General features: G+C 38.2%; 2 protein-coding genes and 1 long non-coding RNA gene across 6 annotated transcripts in view; 2 read left to right on the forward strand and 1 right to left on the reverse strand.

Moving 5' to 3' along the window:
* LOC114480647 (uncharacterized) overlaps positions 1-10,180 on the reverse strand; it is a 122,879-nt gene extending 112,699 nt beyond the window's left edge. The window contains exons 1-2 of the long non-coding RNA XR_003676145.1: positions 10,135-10,180; positions 3,703-3,770 (exon numbers count right to left, since the gene is read on the reverse strand). This is a non-coding gene — a long non-coding RNA (uncharacterized LOC114480647). The remainder of the gene's footprint in view (positions 1-3,702; positions 3,771-10,134) is intronic.
* Positions 1-15,067, forward strand: part of LOC114480636 (interferon-induced very large GTPase 1-like) — a 691,281-nt gene that overhangs the window by 184,902 nt on the left and 491,312 nt on the right. For all 4 annotated transcript variants that reach the window (XM_028474951.1, XM_028474955.1, XM_028474953.1 and 1 more), the window contains exons 17-20: positions 12,042-12,085; positions 12,172-12,289; positions 12,613-12,656; positions 12,740-12,857. In XM_028474951.1, the coding sequence (XP_028330752.1) occupies positions 12,042-12,085; positions 12,172-12,289; positions 12,613-12,656; positions 12,740-12,857 (324 nt within the window). The remainder of the gene's footprint in view (positions 1-12,041; positions 12,086-12,171; positions 12,290-12,612; positions 12,657-12,739; positions 12,858-15,067) is intronic.
* The window catches only part of LOC114480637 (interferon-induced very large GTPase 1-like), a 175,055-nt gene that overhangs the window by 109,147 nt on the left and 50,841 nt on the right, over positions 1-15,067 (forward strand). Inside the window, exons 2-7 of the mRNA XM_028474956.1 lie at positions 5,858-5,921; positions 6,030-6,087; positions 6,595-6,638; positions 6,732-6,849; positions 7,228-7,271; positions 11,172-11,246. Coding sequence (XP_028330757.1) covers positions 5,919-5,921; positions 6,030-6,087; positions 6,595-6,638; positions 6,732-6,849; positions 7,228-7,271; positions 11,172-11,246 — 342 coding nt within the window. The 5' untranslated portion in view covers positions 5,858-5,918. The remainder of the gene's footprint in view (positions 1-5,857; positions 5,922-6,029; positions 6,088-6,594; positions 6,639-6,731; positions 6,850-7,227; positions 7,272-11,171; positions 11,247-15,067) is intronic.

Below are 15,067 nucleotides of genomic sequence, written 5' to 3' on the forward strand. Positions count from 1 at the left end.
TCATGCCCTGACCGCCTTAGCGAATAGGAAAAGAGAATACAAGTACATTTTTTTTTTTTTTTCAATGCCTTACTGGTGTAACAGATGCTTCAAGTTCACTCAGATGTCATGGCATACAAGAGTACAAAAGGTTATGCATATATGCAGTCATGGTTCAACGGGAGTACAACAGTGTAAAAGGTTGCACAAGGCGTTTTAGCAAAACACAGTATCCCTTTTTTTATGAAAATAGAAGTGTTAGCACCAGATGGTCATAACTTTTCTTGTGTAACATTTTTCCTATCATTTTTTATAATAATGGCAGTTTAATAGGCGTGACACATCAGGACAGGCATATAGCTGTAGTGGTTAAATAAACACTTCTTTGCAAAATAATGAATGAATGATTAATACACACAACGTACAACAACAAGTCTCACGATTCTACATACTGCAGCTTTAAAGTGCCCAGGATTGATACATTTATATAACTAGTACAGTGCCCGTCGGAAGTATGTATTCATGTGGGAGCTTAACTAGAGTTAATTATGGCCAAATGAGAATGTGTTTGAAGGTTGGATGTACAAAGAGGTGTACATACTCTGTAGTGTTATGAAGGGTGCAAAATAAAATAGCGGGTGATTTCCCTGTTTTAATTCTACGGGACATGAACATGATATATCGATAAAGGTTGCACCAATGTTTGCTGGACTTAGGTAAATGAATAATAAATGTACCAGAGCATCCCCTGACTTTAGATCCTACCTCGGCAAAGAAAAACACATAATTAATTACACGTAAACATGTCATGTACATCCAACATATGACCATAGAGAAGAGACACAGATGGGTGGGTTTTACGGTAAAGGTGCCCCTCTCCATTTATCCAAGCTTGGGACTGGCACACAGGAACACACTGAGTGAGTCCTTTTGTGGCTGGATTCCCACCACCACACCATGTTAGAGGTTAGTTTGTTAGTTGTTAGTGTGTTAGTTCTTAGTAGTAATAGTGCGTAGTATCAGTGTGCGTGCAGCTCAGACGCTCCTCCCCCTCCTGTCTCGTTTGGTCTAATTTGTGTTGATTTCAAAATCAAAAACGTTTTTAAGCGTAACTAAAGTAGTTAAAAATAATGGAAGCACACTCTCAGATTCTGTGTAGTATGAGGGTTAAGAGAACTGTAAGCCGGGTCAGAAGTGGGAGCCTGTTTGGGCTTCACCACAACCGGGTCTGTTTGGACCTCTCACTGCTTCCAGCCTCTCCCCAACTACTGAGTGAGCATGAGAGAGTGGTTTACTGAGTCAGTACTTCAGTATATACAACATTGATTAGAAAGTGTCGCTTTTTCTTAGTTTATTCGTCTAGAGTCTGTTTGATCTTCCAACTCTGCTGGCGGCAACATAAAATTGTCCATGGCTGAAGAAATCTCTTGTGCTGAAAACACCAACACGCTGCAAAGATTGACCCTGTGACTTATTCACAGTCATGGCAAAGCATGGTCTCACTGGAAATTGTTTGCGTCTTAAGGTGAATGGGAAGATGTTGTCAGATGGTATGAGTGTGATTCGTGGAATTAAGAGTGTGCGTCCAGCATTTACACCAATTACAGATTTTGTAACTAAGAGGTGTGGCAGGATTTCTTCGATAATGTATCTTGAGCCATTACAATGTCCATTTTGTTGGTCAAAGTTTCTCAGTAGCATGATCACCATTCCAACTTTTAAAGAAATGCGATGCATTCCAGAAGGGCAGTGTGTGTTTAAAAACTCAGTTTGGTACATATGATGACCCTCAGAATCTGCTGTGTCAAAGCTGTTGCAAACGTGTTCTTCTCCTGGAAAGATCTTGGTCATGTACTCATTTACTGTGTCGACTTCAGAGTTAGTTGGGCATAATATGACACGTTCACATAGCCACGTTGGACAGGAAATGTTGGCCAGCATGTCTTCATACACCCAATTTACAATGTCTTTTAGTTTGTCACCAGAAATTGTCAGTGTGTCGTTGAGTTTAATTGTGAATTCACCTTCTTCTGGAACTATTGGAATTTTTGCCTCGCCAAGGTCTAAAAGGAATTTGGCAAAGTTTTCTTCAGCTTGTTGATGTTCTGTAGCTTGATAATCATGTTTATTGTTAGACTGAGAGGTTCAACATTTTTCCATAGGTATGCGCTCTTGCAACACCGTCCTATGATCTCGGTTCGGCTACTGTGTGGCACAACGGTCAGAATTTGCCACCAGTCGCCACCAAAGACCATTGTGATGCCACCAAATGATTTATCTAATCTACGAAGCCACCGAAATGTACGGTCTGCTGCTTCTAATGCACGGCGATCCATCATCGTCACTTCATCCACAACCATGAGATGTGCCATCCTAATGAGTGTGGCAGTTTTGTTATGTTCACTGACAGCGCAAGTAGATTCATCAGTGAGAATGAGAGGACTTGGTGCCTTTTGGCAGTAGGGTTGCTGCGATGCCACTCGCGGCTGTTGCAAGAGCCACTTTGCCTTTTGCACGGACTTTGTTCAGGATGTGGCACAATACAAAGGTTTTTTCTGTCCCACCACTTGCATCAAGCGCGATCATCTTTCCAAGTCCCTGTTCCACACTCTCTATCACGGTTTTGACAACACTTTGCTGCTCGGGATTAAGTGTGTTTTCTGTTTGAGTAATTTGAGCGTGAAGTTCCTCCATGTTGGTCTCTTGTGCTCTAAGCAAGAATTCTTCATTCAGATCACTGTTTGAGGCATGAGTACGGTGTAATTCCACTTCATGGGAAGGATCATGAAACTAGATCTGAGCAAAGTTGGGCATTTGACCCTGTTCAGGAAGGGGGCCAGCAATGAAATGAAAAACTTTTCTTTGTATTCGTGTGCCTGGGTTGAAACCAGGAATAGTGATCTCTTTTATGCCAATGCATTGTTGTATTGTTTAGCTTGTTTAACAAAGTTTTGATTTATGAAAAGGTACTTGATAGCATTTGGAGGCTGTGGTGGGATTGAGCCAGGTTTAGGATTAGTGGGATTGTATGTGAGGTCTATTTTTCCAGACACGCAACAGAAGCCTTTCCTCTCCTCTTTCCATACATAGGCATTGCGGTGTACGCATGTAGGACACTCAAAGAGTGAGGTGATACTGAGTGTGTGTGTGTGAAATCACCATAAATCTCCTCTTTAAAAAAGTCTATGTCATCACACCGAGCAAGGTTGCAATTGTTTTTGCGTGCCTGTTCCACACGTGCATGACGCATTTCTTTATGGCACAGGGCATCTTTTGCTTGTCGGTCCTCCTGCTGCTGAGGTGTTTCTGCTGCACGGCGTGCTACCTTGCGCGCAGCGTTGCTCGCCAAGCGATTATTTCGTTCTTCAGTCGTCTCTGCTACATGGCGTGTTACCTTGCGCGCAGCGTTGCTCGCCAAGCGATTATTTCGTTCTTTTTCTTCTTTCTCGGCATGATACAACCAAAAGTGATTTGTAGAATAGTAATAGTAGTGCATGCAGCTCAGACGCTCCTCCCACCTTGCAAGTCCCTTTTGGTTTAACCCGCGTTTAGTTTAAAATAAAAATTTTGAAAGGTAATCACCAAAAAAGTCAAAAATAATGGATGCACACCCTTGGATTATGAGTAGCGTAAGGGTTGAGAGAACTGTTAGCTAGCTTCCCCCCACCTCCTACTGAGTGAGCGAGTGTGTTAGAGACTGAATGTTAAATGCATAAAGCTTACCATTGCTCAATGCGCAGGAGTTTCCGGGGTTAAATCTTGGTTTGACTCCTTGGTTTCTGCTTAAAATTCTGTAAAAAAAAAAGTGAAAAAGTATAAGTATAAAGTTTATAAGTTCAAAAGTATTTGTCAACAGTTTTTTTTAACTACTGTTATCAATCCAGAATCAAACCAGGTCAAAGACAGAAAATGTCAATGTTTATTAACCACACAGACTACTGAAAAAACGTAGTTTTATGGCAATGCCGCAAAGCTTGTTGACGGATTCTTGCGAGACTACCTCGGGCACCATGCGATTAGCTTTAGCATAGCTTTCTTAACTATAAACATAACATACGTAGACGCATACTGTGGAGGGACACGTCTACAGCGCAGCCATCTTGCAACGGTGCCGGTGGAGGCAGCTGTGCATGGACATGTAAGGGATAAGTAGGTTGTTATAGATGTAATGAAAAAAATGTTGACAGGCCGGACAGAACCAATGTTATGAGACCTAATAATAGGCCTGTTGTCAACTTGTTATGCTTTGTTAGTCTTTGTTATGTCATTTAAAATTATATATGTATTATAATTTTTAAAATTATATATGTATTATAATTACTTCAGCCACTGCTTGTTACAGAAAAACTTAACATTGACACCAACAATAATACGAAAAAAAAAAAAATTAAATGAGGTAATATGATAATATAGCAATGCTAATAATACAATGATAATATATATGATGATAATATAGCAATGCTAATAATACAATGATATGGATATAGTATTAATAGTGAAAGTAGTAATAGTAATAAAAGTAATGCCATAATGATATTAATAGTAATAATTGCAATAGCAAAATAATATGCTAAAAACTATTAATAATAAACAAAATTAAAGAATACAGTAGTAGTATGATTAGATGGATATAATAATAGTGAAAGTAGTAATAATAGTAATGGATATAATAATAATAATAATAATAATAATAATAATAATAATAATAATAATAATAACAGCAATAACAAAATAATGTAATGAATACCAGTAACTATAAGATAAAACAATAATAAGAAAGACTAATATGTAGTCACATCATTCATCGCTCCGCCTTTGGAGCTGCAGCAGTCGATACGGCGTCTACGTGTATTACCTCGAGCACCATGTGCTAAGCTTTAGCTTAGCTTTCTTAACTGCCGACATTAGAACTATTAAATAAATACATACCGTGTGTTTATGAAATGTTAGAGACGCTGATAACCAAACTCCATAGTGATTGTGGCGCCAATCAGAAAAACAACCAAAGTGCGCAAAACAAAACGTAAAGCTCCAAACTACATGAGTGAGTAAGTAAATTAAAGTATTACCTACAATTCGGCTGTCTTTTTAAAAAAAACAAAAATCATGTTCTCCCTTCGAACCGAGTGGTCAGAGCTTAACTTCCATGCACGGCACCACAGAGAATCTGCAGTTTTCCAGATGGAGTATTGAACGGGTTTAGGTCAATATCGACTCTCGTGAAACCGCGCGTTATGGGAACAAAAAGACTCACCAGTGGCTCAAATGATTCAGAGCTCCCGTGTTTGAGAAGCAATAGCATGGCGGAGGAGGAGTGGCCACACACGTGACTCTTGCTCGTGTGAGGAGCTGTGTAGTGAAATAGATATAGATGGTGCACTAGCACCCCCTCACACCCTGAGGTCAAAAGCTGAGAAAGTTTCATTTCGGGGCCGTCCAGAAGTGAAATAAAATTAAAATAAACATTTTGAAATGACCAAATGACTCCAAAATAACAGATACACACACTCGGGGGGGATAGTTGCTCCACACACGCGCACGCGCGCGCACACACACACACACACACACACACACACACACACACACACACACACACACACACACACACACACACACACACACACACACACACACACACACACACACACACACACACACACACACACACACACACACACACACACACACACACACACACAGACCTCCCTTGAATTATAGTGTAGATAAATTCATCATGGGCTCTTTTTATAAAATGTGTGAGCAACGTGTTTGTGTATCTTGTTGCATTTAAGTTTGTATTAATCGATCAGGACATTTTGAATTTCTGCAACCTTACACTGAAATAAATTAGTAATTGCTAATCTCCTGCTATTTTCAGAAAGAAGCGGTCTGAAATGCTGAATAGAACCAAATAAATACGACGATCTACAACCAAAACAATGGTAAAAAAAATTCTGTTGTATTTTCTATCATAAATGTACTTTTTTTTTTTCTCTCTGAAACACCTTTCCCTCTTCTCTCCTTTTTTTCTTTCTTTTTTTAATAAAAAGGAATTAGAATCACAGATATGTGGTAAGGAGTTTGGGGGACGAGGACCAAAGCACAGAGGTAAGGAGGAGGCAGACAGGCAAGGCAGGAGTTGTGTCTGAAGTTATTTGAGAAAACTAAATGCTAAAAGAAAACCAAAACCTATCAGGGCCACCACTCCCACAGGCAGATGTACAATGATCCAACAACAATCTTGGCTTTCCACATTTGTCGCCAGAATGGCCTAATAGATTACGCCCAACAACACAATATGCACAACTGCAGCATCACATTACACTTTCAACACAATTATTGACTCTCAACGAATCCTAACTCCCTCTTCCCTGTTTCTTTCCCCTCACCAAGATGTAACACTGCTCTCTCTTTTATATTCTCCATTTAGTTCTTTTTACCCGTCCTTAGGGACGACTGGTGATGGTCACGATAATGTAATAAAATAAATGTATTTATTTCAATGCAATAATAAAACATGCAAAAAAAAAATCTAGATATTTTTATCCAGATTACACTTTTTGAAAAACTGGGCTTTTCAAAGGGTTTTAATTATAATTTTTCTCTTATGTTCAGATAAGAATGAAGGCTTAATCGTCAAATTTCCTGCTACAACAGAGGTAAACAGCTTCTTTAAACATGTCACAAAATGTTACCAGTTTTCTCACTGTATAAAAGGTAATTCTATATATTTGTGTCACACATCCATGAAGGAGGTCAGCGCTGGAGATTCCTCTGCTAATCTTCATGTTGAACACCCAAATGATCCTCTTTTACCTCCATTTTCTACCAGTGATGCTGACAGTCAAGTCATTACTACAGATGTTAAAGGTCAGCTTGGTTTTATTCAGTTTTAATATGCAGAGTTGTCTACATTTAATTTTCAGTGGTTGCAAAATATTTGGTTTCCTATCAAGTGAGACACAGCAGGCTGTAATGTCTGTGCATTATTTACTATAGATCAGACTCACAACAACGTACTTCACAGTCGCAGGTTTATTGCCTTGTGGTAGCTGGATAGAATGATCGTATCTGAAAAGCCTTTGAAAAACCTCAGACAAAATCCACAAAATCACTGTAATCTGAGATAGCAAAAAAAGGGGGATTTTCAAAACCGGAAAATTTTTATCCAGATTACACTTTTTGAAAAAAATGGCTCTGGTGCAGATTTTCAAACGGTTTTATTTATGATTTTTCTCTTATGTTCAGATAAGGATGAAGGTTCAACAGCCCGATTCCCTGCTACAACAGAGGTAAACTGCTTTTTTTTTAAACATGTTACAAAAGTTTTTGCCCTGTATGAAAGGTTTTCTATATATTTGTGTTTGATTATACAATTCATGTGATCCACTATACATTCATCTGTCCACAAAAGTATATCCACACCTATTTACAATTTTATCCCTTTAACACTTAAACAGACATAAACTTTATGTATTTATGTTTAAATTGCTTTAAATTCAGACATGTTTTTATTTCAACACAAACTGTTCCACAACCTGGTACCACTTACTGACACACATAAGCTTTTTTTGTTGTCTGTGTGTGTAGTGACCGAAAGTTCATTTTGTCTTTTAAGTTATAGTTTTACAGCTTTTTCAATTAAAAGTTTCAGAATATTTTTAGGGAGAAGTTTTTGTTGTGCTTTAAATGCTATTTGATTTGTTTGAAAAGCTACAGTTTTTGCTAATGTTAGTAATTTAGATTTATTGAATAGTGGCTCGGTGTGTTCCAAATATCCTGTATTATGGATGTAATGTATTGCTCGTCTTTTAAGTAAAACTAATGGTTGTAATCTTGTTTTGTAGTTATTTCCCCAAATTTCTACACAGTAAGTGAGATATGGTCGTACTATTAACAATAAAGTGTGTGGTGTGCGCTGTAATTTAAAACATGTCTTGCTCTGTTGGGTACAGCCGTACCTTTTGAAATCTTTTTTTGAACATATTTGATATGTGGTTACCAACTAATTTGTTGTCTAGTATAACGTCGAGAAATTTAGTTTTGTTTACTTGTTTAATGTTGTTTCCATCAAGAGAAACCCTAATTTCAACATTATTTGGCCTGCTTCCAAAATACATAATTTTTGTTTTGTCCATATTAAAGGACAGTTTGTTGATAGAAAACCAAGTTGTTATTTTACTGAAATCATTTGTAACATCACTTATTAATTGTTGTAGATCAGAGCCGGAGCAAAAAAGATTTGTGCCATCAGCAAACAGTGTCAGTTTCAATAATGTAGACATTTTACATAAATCATTAATGTAGAGAATAATCAGTTTTGGACCCAATACAGATCCCTGGGGAACTCCACAAGTAACATTTAATGAAGTTGAACAATATGCCTCGAAACTAAAGAATCGCTTTCTTTTACTCAAAAAGCTCTGCACCCAATCCAAAGCCATACCTCTGACACCATACCGCTCCAATTTCCTGAGTAGAATTTCATGATCTATAGTGTGAAATGCCTTGGATAAATCAACAAATATTCCTAACTTTGGACGCACAAGTGACTGTTTTCCTTCTAGACAGGTAATTTAATGTTCCATTTTCCTATATTTTGTGTGCATCCTTTTGCGTAGCGACGTGTTTTACCGGTCGTGCACGATCAGCTCTTGTGCATGATTTCGGGCACTTCCGTGAGAGGAGGAGACTGGGAGGGATTATCAGAGTGGGGGACGGGATTTGCGGTTCGAATTCAGCCAATGCCATCTGTCACGGTTCAAGAATTAAGTAGTGCGTTTTAAGCCACACGGACTGTGGAGCTGCAGCTGTGATCACCCGAGTTGTACCTCACCTACTGCTGCTGCTTGATTAATTAAAACTCTGACAGACGCAGACTTCTGTCCACGTTGCCACGGTGATGTCCAACTATTTTCATACTATGTCCAACGTTAAGCCACAGTTTGATCTTCTACAGAGTAAATTTTAATGAAACAAGCTGTCATATGTGGAGGTTGGTGAAATGCACATGAGAGGATGGATACCAGAAACTGTTCTCACACATTATTAAATGAGGCTCAACTTGGACTCGCTCACATCAGCTCCACAAAGCATTAAACAATTTATATTTAAAACTATATTACATAGGAAGCCAATGATTTTGTTTAACTGCAAACATCTCAGGACACTCTGCGAGGTTATTTCCTGGAACCTGCAGCGTATCATGCTTTGAAGCAGATACCGTATTGGTAACAGATGATGCTGATGCGTTGATCATTTCTGAATGCAGGGATGGAAAAAGTTAATGAAATCAGGCTTTCAACAAAACAAATGTAAATTTGTCGTAGTATGAGGGGGAAAAGGAGATATTTTAAGTGTGACGCGGACAGAAGAATGCAGCCGATCTTCACAGTGCAATAATCTGATCAATAATCTGATCAAATAAACCTGTTACATTGTTTATCAATGAAGGCGTTTCAAATTCAAAGTGTACTTTATCATTTTTACGTATGTTAATGACATTTATAAGAGTTGGGAAAACTCCATGTTCCGTGATTTCCAGACAGCTCCAAAAACATGACATCATGCCTTAGCCCGCCTCCTTTGCTTCAGACCGCTTTTTGGTGAATTTACGCATGGTGGGCATTTCAGGAACCTAGTCGGGAGAATATGCACAGAGAGAGGTGCGTTACTGCAGGCACGCAAAAAAGCGCTTAAGTCCAGACGGGAGAATAGACCCCATAAAGAGCGACACCTCCACCATTCTTGTTTTGTCGATCTAAATGAAAGTAAAACATCCTGGAGTTCTAAATTCACATCCTTATTCAGATTAAAAGTGTAGTCCATAACTTTCAGACCCCTCCTTCCCTGCCGCTTTTTTGCCCTGCCTCCAAAGTCCCTCCCTCAGAGGAGCTAACAAGCTAACATTAGCCCAACAGCAACATCACAGTAATATAACATGTATTTTTAAAAGCCTATTACTGCAGCGCTTCTCTCTCTCAATGTGCACAAACCAATCTATTAGCAGCAGCAGCAACAACAACACAGTGTTACTCACAGCAGCCCACATGGAGGCTGCAGCGAGAGCAGCGTGCACATGAACAACACATGCACTACAGACTTGTAGTGTAACAATCACAAATCAAACAAAGGAAATCAAGCAGCAGTAATTACCTTTCAAGCTGAAAAGTCACTAATTCCTACTTCTACTCCTCCAGACCATACACTGTAAAAAAAAGATAGCGCTCCAGGCACTACCTTGCTAGGAGCATTGCTGTGTTTTGGCCATGGCGAAAGGGGGCTGTGAGCAACAGCTGTCAGATAGTCCATCAAACAATCCTGGTTTTGATTGGTTCTTTTTCCTCGGTCACAGTGCATTCTGGCAATCTGCCAAAGGCAGCAGGAGCAGCAGACGAGCCTCAATGAGCCTTTTTTTTTTTTCACACAAACTACTAGTTTTATGTAAGGCTGTCCTTACATAGTGACAGCTTCAGCAAATATGACAAAAAGTCACTTTTATAAAAGGTAAGAACTGCATCTTTAATCCAGGTTTCAGTAATAGCAACAATCCTACAACGGTGTATAAATTTCCCCAAATAACTCCTAATTTGTGTGAAATTTGCTTATAAACTTCTGGCTTTAATGGGAATGATTGAAAAAAAATTTATTTCTACTTTCACACAGATCTTCTGTATAATAACAGTTGATAACATTATAAATGAAAAAGTTCATATCAGGATCAATAATACTTTCAAAGTCCTGTACATTATAACAATTGGGGTCAAATGAGTGAAGTTCCAAATTTCCAAGCTAACAATGTTTCCTCAGGTATCTGGCTTTTCATGCAATTTCAGCATTTCATCTCAAGTGGTCATTCAAAAACATTTGTCCCGTTCAGCTTCCTTCCATGTTTAAGCAGGTCATTTTTTTTTTTTTTCTTGTTGAATAATCGCAAAACCATAGCAGACGTGTTGTTGTCCTTATTCCTTGGAAGAGGGTGGTGTGCCAGAGGCATCCCTCTGGGCACCAAGAAGGCTGCCACTTGTTGTTCATTAGAGTTAACTTCCATTTCACTGGGCTCATCTCCATTGTTTCAGCCCTGATTCATTAGTTCAATTAACTGCTTTTGTTCATTCTTTGTTACAGACATACTGTATCATCTGAAAAAAATGTAAGTATTTTTCTTCTCTCATCCAACTCTTTCATTGCAGGGGTTTTCTTTGGGCCCATGGTCTTGGATGACTGAAACCTGGTCCTGGTGGTGGATGGCTGTAGCCTGGGCCTGGTTGTGGATAGCTGTAACCTGGGCCTGGTGGTGGATGGCTGGAGCCTTTGCCTGTGCCTGGTGGTATCACACATCAATGGGAAACAGCATTGGAGATTCTTCTGCTAATCTTCATGTTGAAGACTCAAAGGATCCTCTTTTACCTCCATCTTCTACCAATGATGCAGACAGTCAAAATATTGCTACAGTTGTTAAAGGTCAGCTCTGTTTTAAACATGCAGAAATGTCTAACTTTAATTTGCAGCAGTTGTTAATTTTTTTATTTTTTTTTTAAACAAGACAGCAGGCCACAAAGCAGCACTATGTGCTTTTTAAACAGTGTCACTGACATCAATACAAACACATTTTTAAAGTTTTTCTGCATGTCTTCAATGTAAAACAAAAAAAAAATCTAAAGTTTGTTCGTCTTCTTTTTATTTTCATTAGTTAATATAATGTTTCCTTGAGATGGATCATGTCATGTTCAGCCCAGCACAACTGAACACATTGAAAGAAAATGATTTTGTCCATTTATTACAAGTGGAATTATCCTGATTCTGAACATGAACATCTTCTTAGAAATACGTAAATAATATTCACACAGACACAAAATCTATTAAGACTTTCACATAACAGTAACTTTATTGTACATCATCAAACTAAAGACAAACATTTATTTTTTTTTTAACAATTTATAGTGAGTGTGATTTATCACCTGATCTGATTGGCCACTGATTACCTAGAAGATAGAAATCAGTTGTTGGATCTTTGGACAGTTTAAGGATATTTGATCAATATTTTCTTATTTTTTGTTCAGAAAACATTGAAAATGTGACTTTCAACCCTCCCCACAAAACAGAGGTAAATATCATATTTGAACATGTTACTAATTGTTGCCTTTTTTCTCACTGTATGGAAGATAATTCAATACATTTTTGTCTCTGAAGGAAGTCGATGCTGGAGATTCTTCTGCTATTTTTGACTCTGAAGACCAAAAGGATCCTTTATTACCTCAGTCATTTACCTGTGATACTGACAATCAAGAGAATACTGCAGATATTAAAGGTCAACTTCTTTTATTCAGTTTAAACATGAAGGATTTCTTAACTTTAATCTGTACTGGTTGTTGAACAGTGTTTGGTGTCCTTATAATGTAAACACAACAGATAATCTTGGTTCTGTAATCCTGATCTTGTGGTATATGGATAGAATGATCATATCTGAAAAGCCTTTAAAAAACCTAGGACAAAACTTAAAATCTGGGATAGCAAAAAAAAGGGGGATTTTCAAAGCCAGATCATTTTTATCCAGATTACACCTTTTAAAAAACTTGGCCCTGGTACAGACTTTTCAGTGGGTTTTAATTATGATTTTTCTCTTATGTTCAGATAAGAATGAAGGTTCAAAGGCCCAATTCCATGCTACAACAGAGGTAAACAGCTTCTTTAAACATGTTACAAAATGTTACCAGTTTTCTCACTATATAAAAGGTCATTTTGTGTCACATCTCTGAAGGGATTCAGCGCTGGAGATTCCTCTGCTAATCTTCATGTTGAAGACCCAAATGATCCTCTTTTACCTCCATCTTCTACCAGTGATGCTGACAGTCAAGTTATTGCTACAGATGTTAAAGGTCAGCTTAGTTTAAACATGCAGAATTGTCTACATTTAATTTGCAGTGGTTGTTAAATATTTGGTTTTCTATCAAGTGAGACACAGCAGGCTGTAATGTCTGTGCATTATTTATTATAGATCAGACTCACAATGACGTACTTCACAGTATCAGGTTTATTGTCTGAAGGACATGTTGACAAACTCACTGAAACTGTGACTGATGTTACCTCCCAGATCCAATAGATGCCATGAATGTGCAAATATCACACAGGCCACAAAGCAGCACTGTGTGCTTTTTAAACAGTGTCACTAACATCTAACTAAAAAGCAAGGGACGTCTGTGGGGATGTGTGTGTGTGTGGATGTGCGTGTGGGGCAAATATCTCCCAGACGCGGTGCCAGTTCGACCTGAAACTCGGTCGACGAGTTCCAAATAGCCCGAGTGTGTGTATCTGTTATTTTGGAGTAATTTGGTCATTTCAAAATGTTTATTTTAATTTTATTTCACTTCTGAACGACCCCGAAATGAAACCTATTCATCTTTTGACCTCAGGGTGTGAGGGGGCGCTAGCGCACCATCTATATCTATTTCACAGCACAGCTCACTTCCGGTGCGTGCGTGAGCTCCCGTGGAGTCCTCTTTTCTCTTTTGAGGAAAAATACTTTTTTTACTGTTATTTATTTGGTGATGACATTTCGAAACGTTTATTTTCATGTTAGTTTGACCGTTCGTTATTTAGACCGGACGGACCTCACCCGGAAGTTGTATAACGGACCACCATTTAGTCCGGTTACAGTCTGTGTCACGACACACGTCCGTAGTGTGGTAGTGAGTATTGACGGCAATGGCTGCTGTGTTGAAAGCTGCACATTTTTTTGCGGAGGAGATTAGAGTTTCAGGTGGAGTCTCTCACTCACACACTCACACACACAAGGTGGGCTTCACTATCGATCACCGTCTACGTGACATGCGTGCAGGTATGTGAGTGTTGAGTGAATAACGGACCACTGGTTACAGTCCGGTTACAGTCTGTGTCACGACACCCGTCCATAGGGTGGTAGTGAGTGTGGTGTTACACTGAGTCAGATCTAAGTGTTTACATGTCACTACATAGTGAAGGTCACCTGATTACTGCAGCTTCTCTCATGACACACCTGCCACTACATCTAACTACTGACAATAGAGAAGTTGAGTGAAAGTTAGGCAGGTACACGTGGATGGACTGGTGCGCATGAATTTAGAATGGATCCCCCCCCCAAACACACACCAAACAACAAAAATATGAAAATGACTCAAAATACACAAAACTAAATATTTAAACAAAAAATACACAAAAGACAACAGACATGCAAAAAACTACACTAAAACTCCAGAATCACACGACAAATGCAACAAAAAACAATAATTATATAAAAAAAAAACACAAATGACGTAAAACAAAAAACTAAACAATATTTATACAGGAAGTACACAAAACAACAGAAATGCACAAAAATATACAAAAGGCTCCAAAAACACACAAGCTACAGAGTATGTTATTATTATGCCCATAATTGACAACTCTTCTTAAGCTCCCACTATATGAATACATACTTCCGACGGGCACTGTACTCGACTTCAAATCAACATGCATTTACAGAAAAATACACAAAATTACTCCTGATTCACACTACAATAGCAACAAAAACAATAATTATACAAAAACACACGACTCCAAAAAAACATACATTACAAAATAAATTTAAATAAAAAAAACAGCAAACATTTATGCACAAAAAGACAACAGAAAGATACACAAATACACATGACTCCAAAAAACATACGTTACAGAAAAATACACCATACAAAAAAATATAAAAGTGATGAAGTCATCCACATGTCCCATAGAATTAAATCAGGAAAATTGCACCCACATTTTGCAACCGCAAATATACCCCTTATGCTCCCACATGAATACATACTTCAGATGGGCACAATGCACAAAAACACAACAGAAAGATACACAAATATGCAATTATACTCCTTATGCTCCCACATAAATGCATACTTCTGACGGGCACTGTACTAGTCAATACAAACACACATTTTTAAAGGTTTTTTTCGTGTCAATGTAAAAAAAAAAAAAAAAAATGTAATCTATACAATTCCTGTTTTCTTTTTTGTTAAGTGCGTTATTATAATGTTTCCTTAAGATGAATCATGTCATGTTCAGCCCAGCACAATTGAAC

This window comes from Gouania willdenowi, chromosome 18, assembly GCF_900634775.1.
Source record: "Gouania willdenowi chromosome 18, fGouWil2.1, whole genome shotgun sequence".
Taxonomy (NCBI): Eukaryota; Metazoa; Chordata; class Actinopteri; order Blenniiformes; family Gobiesocidae; genus Gouania; species Gouania willdenowi.